General features: G+C 42.9%; 1 protein-coding gene across 3 annotated transcripts in view; it reads right to left on the bottom strand.

Moving 5' to 3' along the window:
- SLC44A1 (solute carrier family 44 member 1) overlaps positions 1-18254 on the bottom strand; it is a 170742-nt gene that overhangs the window by 38613 nt on the left and 113875 nt on the right. For all 3 annotated transcript variants that reach the window (XM_075560260.1, XM_075560263.1, XM_075560262.1), the window contains exons 10-14: positions 17063-17228; positions 16058-16214; positions 15792-15875; positions 9901-10038; positions 1046-1282 (exon numbers count right to left, since the gene is read on the bottom strand). In XM_075560260.1, the coding sequence (XP_075416375.1) occupies positions 1046-1282; positions 9901-10038; positions 15792-15875; positions 16058-16214; positions 17063-17228 (782 nt within the window). The remainder of the gene's footprint in view (positions 1-1045; positions 1283-9900; positions 10039-15791; positions 15876-16057; positions 16215-17062; positions 17229-18254) is intronic.

Here is an 18254-nt window from a genome sequence, read left to right as displayed (position 1 = left end):
TTCAACAAAAGAGGTCATTAGTACAGGGTAGGTCGATTAATTCATTTAAAAATTTGCTATTGCAACAAACAGAAAATATCTCTATTTACGAGTATATTTTAGATTTACTTGAACAAAACATGCTCTTGGGAGATAATTTGGCATTTTAATGTCTATCAATATTATCTAAGCTGGATTAGGTATATTTTATAGCTTAATCACAGAATATTATTATTAAAATATATCTATTTTTATATCATTTAACATGTATTTTAACCTAGCAGTTTTTAAAAACTGAGGTTGTAATATAGAGAAGGTGCAGAGGTTACATAACTGTAAAGAATCTGAATATAATATCCATGCAAATATTAAGATCTTGATGGGTAGAAAACAATACAATCTTCTAGTCCCAGACCTGTTACCTGTATTCATGAAGAAACACCGTCACTTTGGTCTGGCCTATGTCAGGTGATGACTTTAGGGAAGGCAGCAGTAACATTTGAAAATGTGAGAGATGGAGACAGAGAAGTAGGCAATGGCACAAATAAACAAGCAAACAATCCCCACTGTCATTGAGTTGGTTCTGACTCAAAATGATCCATAAGCTTTCCAAGACAATTACTCTTCACAGAGACGGATAGCCTCACTTTTCTACTACAGGGCAGCTGGTGGGTTTGAACTGCTGATCTGGAAGTTAGTAGTCCAATGCTTAACTGAAATAATGGCTTTCTGTCTGGGAGCCTCACTCAGGAAAATGTACTTGGAACATCATTGGTCTTATGTTCCAGTCAAGGACTACAAACAAGGCAGGTTTAGAAAGTCAATTCGGATCTGTCCACCTGCTATTGGGCAACATTTCTCCGACTTCAGTACTCCTAAAGGGGGCTGCTGCGGTCTGGTGGATCTGAAGAGAACGTGCCTTGGGCCACCATATATGACTTTTACAAGTTGAATTCTGAATCCCTCAGAGTTAAGTATACTAGACGTGGAATATCGAGAGCACTTTGCAGATTGCTTTGTGTCGCATGTTTAGCTCTGAAACAGTAGGGAGAATTTGAGTCCTTACCATCAGCACTTTATCCATATAGAACTCTCTGCCCGGACTCCCGTCATTGTATTTCGTATCAACGGCAAAACACAAGAACAACACATCCACCACCATTTCGTAAATGGACAGGAAGCAATGCGCGACGAGGAATGCGAAGAGGCAGACGATGAGGAGAGGCAGCACCCACACTGTGTAGTCCTGCTGGTAGTTGAGCAGCATGATCCCAGCCAGACCTGTGCTGCAGACAATCAGCACCTGCAGCCGAGAACAGGAGACACACTGAGTGGCCTCCTCTAAAATCTCCACTGTCCCTTCATCACGTATAAATTCTGTAGACTACGTTATCCAGGATGGATGTATAAACCCCATCATTAAACTCACTGCCATGGAGTCAATGCCGAGTCATAGTGACCCCTTGGTGGTTTCCGAGACACTGTCATGGGAATGGAAAGCCCAGTCTGCCTCCTGTGGAGCTGCTGGGTGGTTTCAAACTGCCAACCATGTGGATTTCAGCCCAATGCATAACCACCACATAACCCTAAGGTCTCCCCATGTTTGGACAAGGCCCTTGCACATAAAATTAGGAAGTATAATTTATCTGAATACATATATCCTCATTTACACACGTGTTTACATGTATGTTACATACCACACACTAAAAAGCTATACTTTAAAATATTTTTGTTATGATGCTCCCTAGAACACCAATTTAGTCTGTAATAACTTAAGGTAAATAAATGCACATTCACGTATCGGAAAAATTATACATATTCTGCATCCAGAAGAAAATTACTGATATAGCTGAGGGGTTCTAGAGGCTTTTCCTACGTCTTTTTCACGTGTAAAATACATTACACAAGAGGACTTCAAAAAGTTAGGGGGAAAATTAAATGCAAATTGACAAGGAAGGGACAATTCAAGCAGGGTGCGGTACAGCTCCACCGCCGAAGCACACATCATCGTTCCTCTAGTGCCGGAATGCTTCCTCCCCCACCACCATGACCCACTTCTACCTTCCAGATGCAGCCAAGCCAGAATGCACACATTGGTACACATAAGAGCTCTGCACACATGGAATTCAGGAATGATAAAGCGCTTAGGGACAGTAGTGGGAGTAGCGATAATAGAAGGGTAGGGGGATGGTGGGGTGGAAGGTGGGGGGCAGGGGGTAGGGGAAGGGGGAGAAAGGGGGAACCCATCATAAGGTTGGATATATATATCCCACCCCCCAGGGGGACAAATAACAGAAATGTGGGTGAAGGGAGACAATAGACAGTATAAGACACAAAATAACAATATATGATTAATCAATGGTTAATGAGGGTGGGAGGCTTGTGGAAGGAGGGGAAAAAAGAGGAGCTGATACCAAGGGGCAGAGCTGTTACCAAGGGGCAGAGCTGTTACCAAGGGGTTTCCTTCTACATGCCAAAGCCTTGCTCCCCCCTTAGAAGAAGGTGGGAGCTGCTTAAGGCCAGAGGGCAAGCTCACATTCAGGTCTTTGAGGCAGGAAGCTGGTAAACCTGGGTGTGACCCCAACCAGGCCAGGTGGACTTAATTCAACCACTGGGGTCAACCAGTATCCTTCACCACACCTCCCAACGGGGGTGTGGGTGGGAATCTGAAAAAGGCAGAAACTTTGAGACCACTCCGTCTCTCCCGGCGGCTACTACACAGTTTAGGGTGCTGTGCCGAGGTCCCCTGTGCTCCATTTACTGTAATGCCTGAAACGGCTTCTATCCTTTATAAAAATTTCGCTTGGATCACAAACCAGGCCTCAGTGTGAATTCTTTCTCACGGGAAGCCAAGGCCCGAGGGATTTCTCACTCGAGAGACCCACTATTATTGAGAAAGTTAACAGGCTCAAGTAGAATAGAAATGTTGGTGGCAACATATGTACAAGTGTGCTTAATACAACTGAATGATGGATTGTCATAAGATTTGTAAGAGCCCCCCAATAAGATGAGTAAGAAAACTATTTTAAATAAATAGATCACGGAATTTTCCATGAAATTTTTGAAGCCCCCTTGCATATGTAGAAATCATTAAAACTCTTGGTATTTATAATATCATTTTAATGCTTCATAAATACTCAGGTATATAATCCCATTTTGGGAGTGATTTTTAATATATGTAACCATTCTTCTATTCCTGGAGATTTATATTGTTTTAAAATATAAATAATGTTGCCAGAAGCATCTCTATTCCTAAAGCCTTTTCTGTTTTGTATTGCTTCACATATACTATGGAGTAAATTTAGGATGATTCACTCTAAAGTTTAGATTTGAATTGTGAAAAAAGGTTGCCCAAAAATCATGCTATAAAAATTAAAGGAAATACTCAGAACCTGGGCATTCAGATTCATACGAACCCTCATAAGCAAGGTTGTAATCCTGTCATAAAATGAAAACGTATAAATTGTTGACTGGAAAATGAAATTTCTTGGTGAATTTTCATCCATATAATAAAAATTTTAAAATAATCAAAAGAAAAATCTGTCTGCTTATTTTCCAGAACTGCTTACCTCATGGATGCTTTATCATCTCACATACAATGTGTGAAATTTTGGTTAGTTTTTACCCATACATTTCAGCCTTCCAATACATATCAAGTTAGGCCCTTACATATCAAATTAGGAAGTACAATTTATCTGTATACATATATATGCATATATGTATAATATACATGTATATGTGTATATTATATACCATAAACTATAAGTTATACTTTAAAATATTTTCATTATGATGCCCCCTAAAACACCAATTTAGTCTGCAATAACTTTTAAGGTAAATAAGTGAACCTATGAAGGGTGTATGGCAAATACTGTTATCTCCATTTTATAGACCAGAAAATCTGTAAGATGCTAGTAGACTTGCTCAAGGCCACGGAGCAAATCCGTAGCAGTGGACACTTGAGATGGTCTGAAGATCCCAACCAACCCCAGTGTTCTCTCCAGGTGAAATCCCAGCAAAGACTAGGAGACAGAGGAGTCCTCTAGGATGCTCTCACCTTATCTTGTGCAGTTGCTGAGAGAGAGAAAATTCTTTTCTTTTCCCGCTGTTTATCCGCACCGTGACAGCCTCACCTGGTATCACTCTCTATATGTTAAACTGGGAACTATATGTTGTGTATTACTTTTTTGTAGATAATTTCAGGGAAAAACCAAGGTTTTCTCAAGCTTGGAAAGATCAGTTTATTTTTGTAGGAACACTTCAGAATCTTCTCTTCCAGTAACTTATTCTGTGGGGTGCTGTCCACACATGGCTAATTGCACCCATTTTCTTTGGCGACAGAGATTTCCGTTTTTAAACAAGCTTATTTCTTAACTTTTCTTCAAGTTCTCTAAGTCCACCTGAGTGCAGGATGGGGTTTCTTTATGCTCTCACTCCATCACTGAATGTCACACCATGCTGGAAATACCACAGTCAATGATGCAAACACAGGTGTGGCGCACACTAGCTGTTTACACAAACTAGACATTGAGATGAAAAGGTGCTGCCGTGGAAGGTTGAAATTTGTATTGTGTGAGAAAGCTTCAGGAACTGGTGGTGTGAACCAAAAAATAATTACGTTCAAGGAGAATGGAAGGCTGTTGTACATTTACTTATGAGGGGGCGCTCCCCCCGCCCCCCACACATAGGATTTTTTTCAAAGCTAAGTATTTACATTATTTTACAAAACAACCTTATCACCTTCAAAGTATTCTCCATTACACTTAATAGAGATTTCAAATCTGTGGTTCCATTCTTAGAAACATTTTTCAAACTCATCTGTTTGGAAGGCTGACAGCACCTCCCTCATTTTTTCTTCTTCACCTCTTCTACATCGCTGTGCTTTCACATCCCTCTTCATTTGAGGAAACAAAAAATGTCACACACAGCAAGATGAGGCGAGTAAGGTGCATGGGGAAGAGAGGCATGCTGTTTTTGGCCCAAACGGGGCACAGTGAGATGACTGAGTGAGCAGGTTCATTGGCGTGATGGGAAAACCAGTCCCCCGTCTGCTACACTTTATTTTTGTTGCTGTACACTGTTATGCAATCTTTTCAGAACCTCTAAACAGAAAGCTTGATTAACAGTCTGACCTGGTGGGAAAAAATCCAGATGCACTCTGAGTCGGCACTTTTGTCCATTTGGGAAGCTGATGGATGTCTTGAATGACGCTCGTCATCAATCGACATTTCAGCTTTTTTGAAACGAGAAAACCACTGTGCACTTGAGTTTTTACCATAACTCTGTCTTTGTGAACTGTGTTCAACATCACAACAGTTTCTGCGGCATTTTCCCCGAGCAGACCACAAAATTTCACAGCAGCACGCTTTTCTCCTAAATCAGTCATCACAAAAATTGAGGTTTGCGCAAAACTACTTTTCTGAAAAAATTCCCCGTGACCAGAGAGAACCTTCCAGTGCGATGCCACTGGGTTCCTGAAATCAGAGCATGTTGCTAGAGCCTTACCAGCAGGAAAAATGAGTACGACAAGAGGTTTGCCCAGTGCAGCTTTTTGTGGTTTTTTTTGGGGGGGGTACCCCCTTGTATTTAAGAGAAGATGCATTGAATTTCTCAAACTTTAGTGAGACTAGGAATCACTTGGAAAGTTTGAGAGTAATTCTTGCCCCCAAATTGAAAAAAAAAAACAAACAAACCCTCACTGCCATCAAGTCGTGTCCAACTTACGGCAACCCTGTAGGACAGGGTAACTGCCCTGTGGGGTTCCGAGACCCTATTTCTTAACAGGAGTAGAAAGCCGGCTCTTTCTGCTGTGGAGCGTGTGGTGGGAGAGCAGCAATGGTGAGCGGTGGGATGGCCTAGCTGTGTGTACTTTGAAAGTACCCCAGGCGATTGTGTTCTAGGCCACATCTCAAGAAATCATCGTCTTTACCAGAGGTCTCCAGGATGGGGCACACATGTCCTAAGGCATGTCCAAGGGGATAACTTGAGACTTCTATTTCTATGCATCTTTTTTAGTATGCTTTATAATACATACTAGTAAAACAGAGTTAATAAATATATTGTAGAACGTGGCTACATTTCCCCGCCTTAATTTGATGAGCCATTTTTGAAAGTTAGGACACCACTAATCTCAATGCTATGTCACGTGGGAGCCCACATGATGTGGATGTGAACCACATGCTAAGTCTGTTGACTCTAAGCAAGTTCTTTTAACCTCTCTGAGCCGTTTCCTCATCTTCGGAAAAGACAGAATCACACATACTTCCCCATAATGATTAAAATAAGAATTCTGGAAGCATTTCATGCAGTAACTGATTATGTAAGTTTCGTTTCTAATGTGTTGTTGCCACCACGAACCCTGCATTTGTGACGTCCTTCCTCTCCTGGGGCCCAGGCTTTCACGGGTGCTGGCGATGCAAAGGTGATACATTTGGCTGCACACTGAAAAGGCTGGTGGCTGGAACCCCACCCAGCTGCTCCGTGGGAGAGACCAAGAAAACCCTGCGGGTGGGCCATGTGACTCTGACACATGAATCATGGTCAGTTGGAACGACTCACTGGCACACCAACAGCAATTAAACATTTATAAGAATTCATGTTTTTACTTTTTATTAACTAAAGCCAAGGAAATTGTCATTCAGAACATTTTACCCACGTGAGAAAAAAAATCTCAAACAGCACTAAAATACCTTTCACACAGAAGCAAAGAAACCCAGGATTCTGGGGGTGTTTTTTTGGTATGGCTTTTTATATACAGCTAATTTTTATTAGCTTGAAAATTGTGCACATTGTTTATAACTCTATCATATTTGAGGACGCGACGGCCAGCCATCACAAAAGGAAGACAGCCGTGGCACCTTCCAAATCTCAATGAACAGCAAAAAGCATCTGGGGCTCCACAGAAAGGGGCCCAAGGTTAACTCTTCTCTTTTTAAATGGAAGGTGTTCCCCCTGGCCCCTGTTAAAAATGGGATTTTAAAATAGTGTAAATGTGTATGCAGCTGTAACAGAGAGATCTCATGTACCTTTAATGGCGTTTGCCTCAATGATAACATCTTGTAAAATTCTAGTACAATATGTACGCCCATATCCTGATTATATTATAGTTCTATATAGATTAAAGATGCTACAGATGTTACATAGATGATGATACTGTACTAGTCAACATACGAGACACTTTCACTGCCACAGGGTCTCCTGCTGCCCTCTCACCGGCAGCCTCACTCTCCCACTTCCATTCAGTCATGAATCCATTTCCGAAAGGTTGTCATCTCAAGAATCTTACATATGCGAAATCATAAAGTATATAATCTTCTTCCGGGGCTGGGCTTTTTCCTTCGGCACAATTCCAAGTTGATGCATGAATCAACAGCTCTTATTAAATGGCTCTGTTTATCTCTGCTTTTATTTTATGTTGCTCCAAACCTTTCTTCGTAGCTCAGCCCCTGAGGATCGCCAAGGCTTTTGACTGAAGCAGAATGCCACGCCTTTCTCCTGTGGCGCGCCTGGAAGGTTCCAGTCACTGACAGCTCAGCAGCCAAGTGGCTACACACTCTGCCCCCTGGCCTTCTTAGTTCACTCACTGCTGTTGAGTCGGTGCCGACTCATGGCGACCCCAAAGGACAGAGCTGACCTGCCCCTGCGAATTCCACGATTGTCCCTGTGTCCTGGAGGAGAAAGCTCTGTCTTTCTCCTTCTTTTCTTAGCAGCAGGAGTAAATTAAAAATATGTAAACAAAATAAAAACTCAGAGGCCTTTTTGTATCAGCCATACAGCGTACTGATGCTAACATGGAGCCAAACCCTGCTCTCAACCTGTTGTGTAGATTAACGTATTCAATCCTTACTATAAAGACATCTCTAACACATATAAAGATGGCAAATAAACGCAACCAGGGCAATATATAAGTTCAACTACATATTTTGGAAATACATTAGAGTTTTGTTCTTATTTATTTTAGGGTGAGGTTGTGTGAGAACCTTTGTACTGCAAGTCACTCGGAGTTTTCAAGGTTCCTTTTTCTTTTCAAAAGCATAGTGGTTAAAACCATCTCAGTGATTGGTAGGAAAGAGAATGTATTAAGTAGAGCATTTAATAAACCATCACAATAATGGCTACCTATGATGATTACCAAAGTAACAGGAATATGTATATGATGTAATCCACTCTGCCAAGTCTCAACTCACATTTGAACTGATCGGCCCTGGTGAGGTGCTGGGTTACGTATTGGGCTGCTAACCGAAAGGTCAGCAGTTTGAAACTATCAACTACTTGGCAGGATGAGGCTATATGATCTTGAAAGATTTATAGTCTCAGAAACCCATAAGGGCACCCGACTCTTTCCTACAGGTCACTATGAGTTGGAAAGAACTCAATGGCAGTGAGTTTGGATTTCTGGTTTGGCAGGGCAGGACATATAGGTATTACGTACTAGGAGATGACTGTAGAAATATAAGCCTATGGGGGGGGGGAGGATAACTATGTTGTAATACATATAAATAATAAGAGCTATAAGACTATAGTGGTAGAATTATAAGTTTTTTCTTTCCTGAATTAAAATTTTGGGGGAAATATTTTATTATTTTAAATACAGCTACAATGAAATTCAGCTACAATATTATTTACTATTCATTAAAGAAAGGATGGGGAGCTAAAATCATCCATATTCTCAATAGGCAGAGATATCTCTGCTTGAAGGTACTCATTATAGACTTTGCTACTGTAGACTAAATCTCTTCCAAGTCCGTTCCAAGGAAGGTGCTATTTTTACTTCCAAACACCTATATTTTAAGGGGGTTTACATACAGCTGTGTACAATCACAAGAATAACAATAGCTAACATTTATCAAGCATTTACAAAATGCCTGACACTGTCCCAGGCACCCCACACCCACAAGTAAAAACCCATCTATCTAATGCTCACAATCCTGAAGTGTTGGGACTATTATTCCTCCAGTTTTATCAGGGAGCCAACTGCAGCACAGGCTAGCTATACACCCTGCCCCGGTCTCAGAGCCAGTAAGCAGTAAAGCCAGTAATTAAACCCAGGCAGTCTGGCTCCAAACACAGTAACCCTACCTACTAGCTGGACGGTTGCCTAAGTCCCGACAGCTCAAAACTAAGGAGGAACATGCAAAAGTGGGCACCTTATCTTGGGCACATTATCGCATCTCTCTGCCCTAGTTTTCCTATTTGTAAAAGGAGGGCAATGGTGGAATTCAGAAGTTGGTTGAGAGGCCTCAATGAACACAGTGCACATCAAGCACCAGAACAGTGGCGGCAGGACCCTGCCTCCCAGCCCACTCTACCTCCAAGGGCCCTTGACAGGGCGTCTGAGGCTGTCCATCTCGGTGGACGCACACAGCCCCATCTTCCTCCACTCGGTGGCTGGTGGGTTTGTACCGTCACACTTTCTGTTTGCGGCCCAGTGCTTACCCGACAGTCCAACATATTAGAAGTCCTGGTGGGACTTTCTCCTCAGGAGAAAGATAGGGCTTTCTATCTCCATCAAGATTGGCAATCTTGGAAATGCAAAGGGGCAGTCTCTGCTGCTCTTTCCGGTCACTAGGCACCAGGATCGACTAGATGGCAGTGAGTATACCTCGTTCCCTTTAATGGATTGGTTGGGATACCACCCACTGATGTTGAGTGGATTCCGACTCCCAGGCCGAGTGGAATTACTCTTGTGGGTTTCCAAGACTGTAAACCTTGAAGGGAGCAGACAGGACAGGCTCATCGCTCTCCCTCAAAGGTTTGGCTTTGAACTGCCGACTTTGTATCAGCAGCCCAATGCTTAACCCATTTTGCTGCCAGGGCTCTTCTTGGCTGGGATGGGCATTTGACCTTTAAAGAACAGACACGTACGAGTATATGTGTAAAACTGCAGTCTGTGTCGGACAACACACGAGTGCTTGGTCTTACCTTGCCCAGGAAGAGCATAAAATCCCCCACTGTATTGATGGCAGCTACTCTTAGAGCGTTCTCCACCAGAATGACAAAGGCATCCTTTGCCGAGGTGCAGAAGTTGGTGCTGTTGATCGCGGTGGCCGTGTATGCATTCTGGCAAAAGCAAGCACAATGATCTTCATCAACACACAACTATACTTGGCCAAGCATAGTCAACGCGTAGCTTTTGAAAGCATGTCACAGTTCAATCCAGGGCTCTGAGGAGGTTGCAATGGAGACGGAGCCCAAAGAACTAGGAGCTGTTACAAAACTACAGCAAAAGCCCTGATACAATACAAAGAGCTTCTAGTTGGTTTACTTTGAGTCCGTGAAAGGCACCGAGACTTAGAAAAACACACACAATCCTTTCTGACATCCGACGACTTCTTCTGGGTCGTAGTACATGAAACATAAGTTAAGCGGTCCTTGATATAAGTTAAGCGGTCCTTGAGCCCATCACTATGAACATCTGTCCTGCACTCACGCCCACTCAGAGAGGCGTTAAAAGCTGCAGGGGTGCGCGTGGGCGTGTGCTCGCCTAGTAACTGGCATCAGATTGCCGTGCTGCTGTATCTGCCACCTGCAGCCTCCTCCCTGGTGGCGTTCTCTTATGCTGTCACTCTTCATGGCTCTTGGAGTACACAGGTATCTGTTTACATGCTTCCCTCCTTGGGGCAGAACCCCAAATCTTCTGGCTTAAAAAAAATTTTTTTTTGGAAGAGCTAGAAACTGTAAATTCTCACATGGCAGCAGTGACGCAGAGCTGCATAGTGACTGCCCTATTTGGATGAATCACGAGCTCTCTAATTTGTCACAGGCCGCCCCACTCCCCGCGGCATTAGATCCTGCTGCTTCGCGTTCACAACACGTCAACTGGCCCTGCAGGTGTTTGAGTTCGGCAGCCCTGCTCAAGGCTTTGGGCATGACATGTCAGGCAGATCTTGGGAGGGAGGCAAAGAGGAGGAGAAATAGGACTGTGGTGAGGCGACATCGCCTGCACAGTGCCTGACACACGGGGTTAAATGAATGTTCGCCTCCGCGTTAATTAATGGCCATTCCTGCACTCTACAGCATCCTCTAAAAAAGTCAACCGAGGGTGGCGATAAGACATCTTTTAAACATGAGAACGAGAGAAATGCATCTCAAAAATAAGACAATTGAGGGATAGAATGCAACAAAGCCACGGTCATGAAGTGCTGCAGTCCTGGGATCAGCACAGATGGGTGAAGGGTGCTGGAAAGAGCGCCCTGAAAACCAAGCCCGAGATCTAAGAAAGCAGTCCATGATGAAGCTGGCACTTCACCGCAGGGAAAGGATGGATCCTGCCCTGATTCATAATTGTCTGGATAGGTTCTTGACCAATGAAAGTGTTACGTGTTTTAAAGATGGGAAACCTCTGAAGGACTTCAGGAAGTCGAGACCCTGGTTGAGCTGAGGGAGGAAGACCATTCTGATCATAGAAGCGAAGAAGGAGCCAGAAAGGAAAAGCTCGAACAACCTGAGAAAAGAGAAACTGCGCCACATCAAACAAGCTTCAGAAGGAACAAACAGTGGGCGTTACTACAGAGTAAAAGCTGCCGTTCCCGAAGGAGCTATGTGCTCCAAATGCATGCTCAGCGCACTGAAGACATTCTCTCTCTCTGTCTTCCCTGCTCTCTAAGGTAGACATTACCATTATCCTGCGCTGACAGTGGACCCGTACAGATCACTAGACTTCACCACGCCGAAATGAAACATGACGACCCGCCCCCACCCCACGCTAAACACAGGGAATTCCCATGCAGAGCCAGTCATTGGTATTTCAGTGTTAGCTCCTGTTGTGTTAGGTCAGTGAAATTATGGGAGATGTTTTTCGTCTAGTTTCCCAAACGCGTCTTTACTGTTTTATATAACAATTATGGTTCAGGGAGAGAAGATGTATCTTTAGAATTACCTTTTGGATTATTTTTACCATGACACACTTAGCATAATGTGAATACTTAAGAGATGTGCTTCATTTAAAAAATAAATTAAGGAGTGGAGAAGGAACGAGTACTTCATCCTTAAACAAAGCCTACGAAGATCGAGATACCATTCTCCATCTGCTGGCAAAGGAAACCGAGGCTTAGCGGTTTGGCTGAAATTGCCTACAAGTTCCATTGCTGAATTCGCAGAGCCATGGGCCTTCTACACTGCACATCCCACCAATTATCCATTGCTCTTGCTCCAGGCAGGCTATAAAAGTGTGTGCTCAAGCCCATGTGCTTGGAAGAGGGGAACTTCATCTTCAGAAAGCAACGATGAACAATGGAAACAAAAGCACGGTCTGGGGATAGGCTGCTCGCTTGGTACCAGCTGCGGCTTGATCTCTGGCACAGCTGAGGCTCAGCACTGATAGATGCCTGTGCCACAAATCTGAGAAGAATACTCTCTTTTGCCCCCTGCTGGCCCTCAGAATTGTCGTAAAAAGGCTCTGGAGGGAGTCTGTTCACTACTACCATGATTCCATCATCTTCAATACTTCAAACACATGGGTACCCGCCAGGCTGTGAGCTGTCTCACAGGGTGGGGATTTTTAAAATTCCACTGGCAACCAAACCTGTTGCTCAACTTCTCGTGAGAGGAGGTTTCTAATATCTTCAATATGTTGCCCTCATTTCAATTTAATCTATTCCTCCTGGGCACAGGAGGCCCGAAGCACCAACAGTGGCCAGTCCTCACATGCCAGCACTCTGTATCCCCTAAAAGAGCCACTAAGCTAAGTGATTCAGGCTAGCAAAGGCTAAGGGGTCCCTTTCCCTAACCTGTTACACGTGCTCGTTACTTCGAGTGAATTTTAATGCATCCCTAAATCATCAAATCCCATGCCTTTCTCTCCCACACAATGAACGTCCCAAGTGAACACAACTTATCCAAGGAAGAGCAACTTGCAGTTGGGATATAGAGCTCAGGACCATATCACTGATGAATATGTAGGCTGCGGTTGCTGAGACATCTTGGAGTTTTCACCTGATTCATGACCATCTTGCGAGCACATGGCTTGTTTGCTTTGGTAGGATGGCATGCTTCCTTCTGGAGCTGCTGACAGTTTGTAGCATGCTGCAAGTCTTACTGAATCCACATATTCACTGATATACAACAACAAATCATGTCATAAACATTTGAAGGCCACCTCTTGTGGACCAGGAAGGTTCTTTGCTAGTTTGGGGAGCATCAACAAAAAAATAAGCCATAAGACTCTCCTTAAGGAGTTCAAGGTCTTCAGAGAAATACAAATAGATCATCTCAATATAGTTTGCTTACTGTTTGGGCAGATTATGAACTGGTGCTGTGGATGCTCAGAGAAGCAGCCAAGACGATGAGGCTTTCTTAGAGAAGGCAAGAGTCAGCAGAGCATCAAGTCTCAGTAGGAACCAGACAGTGCATGCACATCAGGAAACGGTAAAAGGTGACAGGGGGAGGTGGTAGGAAATGAGGCTAGAAAGCAGGCTGAGTTTCTCTCCAAGGACAAGCTAGGATACCCACCAAATCCACTGCCCCGGAGTTCGGTTTGACTCAGGGTTTTTAGGACTGTACATCTTTTGGAAGCAGACAGCCTCATCTCTTTCCCAAGGAAAGGCTGGTGGCTTTGAACTGTGGGGGGTGGCTCACCATCAAACCCACAGCATTATCAGGACTCCTGAAGTTATGGAGAAGGGTAAGTAAAAAGTATTTCTGCTAAGGCTTCATTTTCATGCATGGACAGGTTTATTCCAAACAAAAACTCTTTAAAAAATACGTCTCTGAGTTCAGGGGATGGCTGCAGACAAGGTCTTTCAGCAAAACACTTGTCTAGTCTCATTAGGGTGCTTTGAAGAAAGCCCAAACCAAAATACTCCAATCAAAATCATGAATTCTGGAAGAATCTGCTGAGCCAGTTACATTCAAGGCAAAGCAGTCAGCTCAGTAGGTTACATAAGCTATTTTATATTATTAGTTTTAAAAAGAAGTAATTTTGATAGATTTTGTCTTTTGAGATCATGGGGACTTAGCAATAAGAAGTTCTAAGAAAAGTGTTCATTGCATTGGTGAGAAAAGGGCCAGGAAAGTTGTTCTAAGAAATTTTTTCCCCAATGACAATTCACCCACTCACCGTTGAGGGAAGTAAGAATTGTTGGAAAACTGTACCCTATCTCCCTACATCCCTGATCTCGTCACTCCTTCAAACTTCTTCTTGTTCCCTAAACTCAGTGAACATTGAAAGAGGACATACTCTGAACTCCCGGGGGGTGCCCTGTCATTTCGACAGTGTGTCAATTGAAGGGCACAGACTTTTTTTTTTGGGGGGGGGTCGGTAAGGGTTAGAGTCTGGACACACCACCTTCAAAAACATATGGGGACCTAGAACAAGGCTGTGCCAAGAAGTAAAAGCTTTGACTTTTGATATTTTTGTTTAAGAAAAGTTTCTATATAATTTGTAGCCAGTACTTTTTGACTTACTCTCACATGCCATTCTCAACACGTGTACAACCACAGAGAGAATTATGATCTCACAAAAGTATATCTTCTTTTTTTAAAATATCATTTTACTGGGGGCTCATACAACTCATAACAATCCATACATCAATTGTATCAAGCCTATCTGTACATATGTTGCCATCATTCTTTTTCTAGATATTTACTTTTTATTTGCGCCCTAGGTATAAGCTCCCCTTTTTCCCCTCCCTCACACCCTTGTGACTCCTTGATAAAATTATAAATTATTATTATTTTGATATTTTACACCATCTACTGTCTCCCTTCCCCCAGGTTGGTTTCTTCCCCCTTCTTCTCCCCCACCTTCCCCCAACCCTCCTGGTATTGCTGCTTCCATTTCTGTTCCTGAGGGGGCTATCTGACCTGGATTCCATGTAGCCCACAGTGAAAGGCAGGACTGGGATCATGATCGCGGGGGGTGAGAAAGCCTCAAGGAATCAGAGGAAGCTTGTGTGTTTCATCAGTGCTACAGTGCGCCCCGGTTGACTCATCCCCTCCTTGTGACCCTTCTGTGAGGGGATGTCCCATCTGCTTAATGCACTGTCATAGCCGCTGTCCAGTATTAACCAGAAAACCCAGCATAACAAGCCACGGGAATGTTGGACACCACAGCTACAGGACAGCTGTCCATCTTGGATTCTGTTGAAGGCACAAAAGGAGGAACTCTACTCCTTAGTTTCGTAGAGAGCCAATTGTTATCATTGGTTTATTCGGTCTGGGCATCAAGAGATTGGAATTGGTTTTCAGGGAATGGAGAAAGTGGTAAAAAGAAGGGAAAGACTGGAAAAATGCTCAATTGCAGGTCCTACATGTCCAGGTACAGAAAGGCAAAGGGCCCACCCACTGCCCAAAACACTTATTTTGGTAAGTGTCAACTCCAACATTCAACCTTAGAAAGTATCTCCTTTGATCATTGTCCAAATACCAGAGATAGTCTCAAATGACCAAACCAACAAGACGCGATCCCCTAGAGAGCGAGCCAGACTTGAACAGTGGTAGGGTGCGCCGAGAGTGCCAGGCTGTCATAACAGCTTTTCACGAAACACAAGGTCTCAAACATTGGAAAGGATGAAAGCATGGTAACTGCAGAGGAGTCTCAGAATTAAAAGAGTACTGAATAAACGTCTTTCCTGAGAGATGAACATTGATGATTTTTTTATTCAAGTTAAAATTAAGATTAAAAAAGTGAGTCTTGCTAAGACCAGATGTTCAAAAAATAAAAATTTGATTGAAATCTATAAAATTTGATCAAGGTACACTGTGTAACATCATAAGAAAAAGGTGATATTCTTTGAAACACGTATCTTTCCATTGGTGAAGAAACCATGATCTTGGGAAGTGAATGGGCGGTATAATTTTGAAAAATATCTTACCTGATTTAAATAATTTAGGCACTTTTCAAGACACCAAAGGCAACAAATGCAAGATTTCAGCATACATCGAGCACAAGCATTTTCCTAGAAAGTGGGAATAATTTTAAAACAAAGAATCAAACAATCATGTAGGTCATTAAACATTAAAAAAAAATTGTTTCTAAGCACAGCTTATACTTTAAAGACTCCACTCCCCACCTCTTGTCTCCAACTATGGCAATGGCTGAATCACTTGTAATCGGCAATTCGGAAAAGCAGGTTCTTACCTTTCCTTTGAGCTGACTGTGGACGTACATCAGGAGCATGCGTGGGATTTTGACTAATGTGATTATGAACGATCCCTTTGCCACGGTACCAAGGTGATAACGGATAAGGCGATTCACCGATGCCAAAATAGGTGTAAATGGCAGATTCCTTTTATCCCTATTTTTAAAATGACCAAAAAGAGAATTAAAACCCCATCTAGGCCAAGTGGGCGCCATCACAATGGTTTGGAGTTCAATCCACTGAAGAAGTCGCTCTCTTATCCGAGTTTTACGGCAAAACTGGCACGCGATGGGTAACCAACGTACATGCTACAGGGCCCACGTACACTAATGTCTTATTTCTCGGTGGGCGTTTCATGGGTTCCTTTGCTCTAATGTCTTAAACAAAATACAACTATGCTTTGGAAGCACAATATAGTGAAAACTTAGAGAGTGCAACCAGAAAACGAATTTAAAGGGTTCTTCTAGCCAGACCTAGCGCCAAATGTGATGTTTTTGTTGGACTTTTATATAAAGTAAAATACCACACAAAGCAGGTGTTACTATATGATTCATTTGTCAGCTAAATATAATTTTGTTATATCGTGATATGCTATTCTGATCTTTTTTTAAATAAAGGTAAAGAAACGCATACAGACTAAAAAGAATAACCTCTCATTTTTCCAAAATGATCTGTCATAATCACTTCTCCGAAAGGAAACTCTTGTTCACCTCAGGCTCACTCCCTTCCCCTTCAACCTCCGTCCAATCACTCAGACTCGCGGTGGTTCTCAAGCTTTCTAATGCCGCGGCCCTTTAATACAGTTCTTCAGGTTATGGTGACCCCCCCCAAACATAAAATTATTTTCGTTGCTACGTCATCATGGCAATTTTGCTACTGTGATGAATCAGGCGACCCCTGTGAAAGGGTCGTTCGACGCCCAAAGGAGTTGCGACCCCCAGGTTGAGAACAGCGGACTTAGAGAAAGAGGAAGCGGAGATATTCTGGCGAGCACAAACTCTCACCTTGTAAAGTAGTATGTCACAACGGCTCCTGCGACAGTCATCTGCTGACAAGCTAGAATGAACTCACTGATCCAAATGAGACCCACTGCATGGTACCACGACATGTATTGCAGAGGCCCAGAAACCTTGAACTCCACAAAGCCTTTGTCGTTCTGAACAGCACTGCCTACAAAAATATCAAGGCAGGAAACAAATATGCACATAAGCCAATAAATATTACTATTAAATAAGGGAAATTAATCTACTTAATTTCTAAGAATAAATGCCTAGTGCTACCTGCCAAACTTTATGATCATATACCTCTCTTTGGTTAAGAGGCAAAAATAACTATCAATCGAAAACATTGTGAAGTTAAACACTGTGCAATAATGCATTTGGGTTTTCTCATAGAAATCATGTAAGAACTTTTAAACGTTGCTCTATTTGGATATCCCATATTTTGAATTCTTGTTTTACATACATTTCAAAGCCCTCTATTTATTTTTCCCGAGCTACCCAAAAAGTCTGTATCTAGCTTGTTAGCAAAGTACAGAAGCTAGTCTTTTATTTTTTTAAAATCATTTTATTAACGCTCATACAACTCCTATCACAATCCATACATACATCAATTGTGTAACGCACCCTTATACATTCATTGCCCTCATCATTCTCAAAATTCGCTTTCCGCTTGGGTTCCTGGAATCAGCTCATTTTCCTTTCCCCCCTCTCCCTCCTTCCCTGATCCCCCCTTGCTCATGAGCCCTTAATAATTTATAAATCATTACTTTGCCTTATCTTACACTGCCCGGCGTCTCCCCCAGGGAGGAGGTCACACGCAGAGGCTAGTCGTATAAGCCGTTGGTGACTGTTGGCTGAATAATCAGAAAAGTCAAATGCACGCTTATGACCCTTATGCTGCTCTTCACAGTGCGGTTTGCTATTGAGCCGGTTAAAACTTAAGCGTGGAAATCTAGCTGGACTAGCTCATTACTAGGCCAAGTGTGACCAACAATCCAGGTAATTCCGAAACTAGAAAATCTGAAGAAAGCAAGTTGATTCTTAGTTGAGAATGAAGGTAAGCCCACTCCATCATGGCTACACAATCACGAGCTGATTTAAGATCAGATTCCAATGTCGGCGTCAGGAGAGAAACTGACTTCAGATCCCTGGCCGCCTCAAAAATAGGATCGCATGTCAGACACTCATTGCTATC

This window comes from Tenrec ecaudatus, chromosome 10, assembly GCF_050624435.1.
Source record: "Tenrec ecaudatus isolate mTenEca1 chromosome 10, mTenEca1.hap1, whole genome shotgun sequence".
In the NCBI taxonomy this organism is placed as follows: Eukaryota; Metazoa; Chordata; class Mammalia; order Afrosoricida; family Tenrecidae; genus Tenrec; species Tenrec ecaudatus.
The sequence above is the reverse complement of the archived record's forward strand: the minus strand, read 5'-3'. Positions and strand labels throughout refer to the sequence as shown.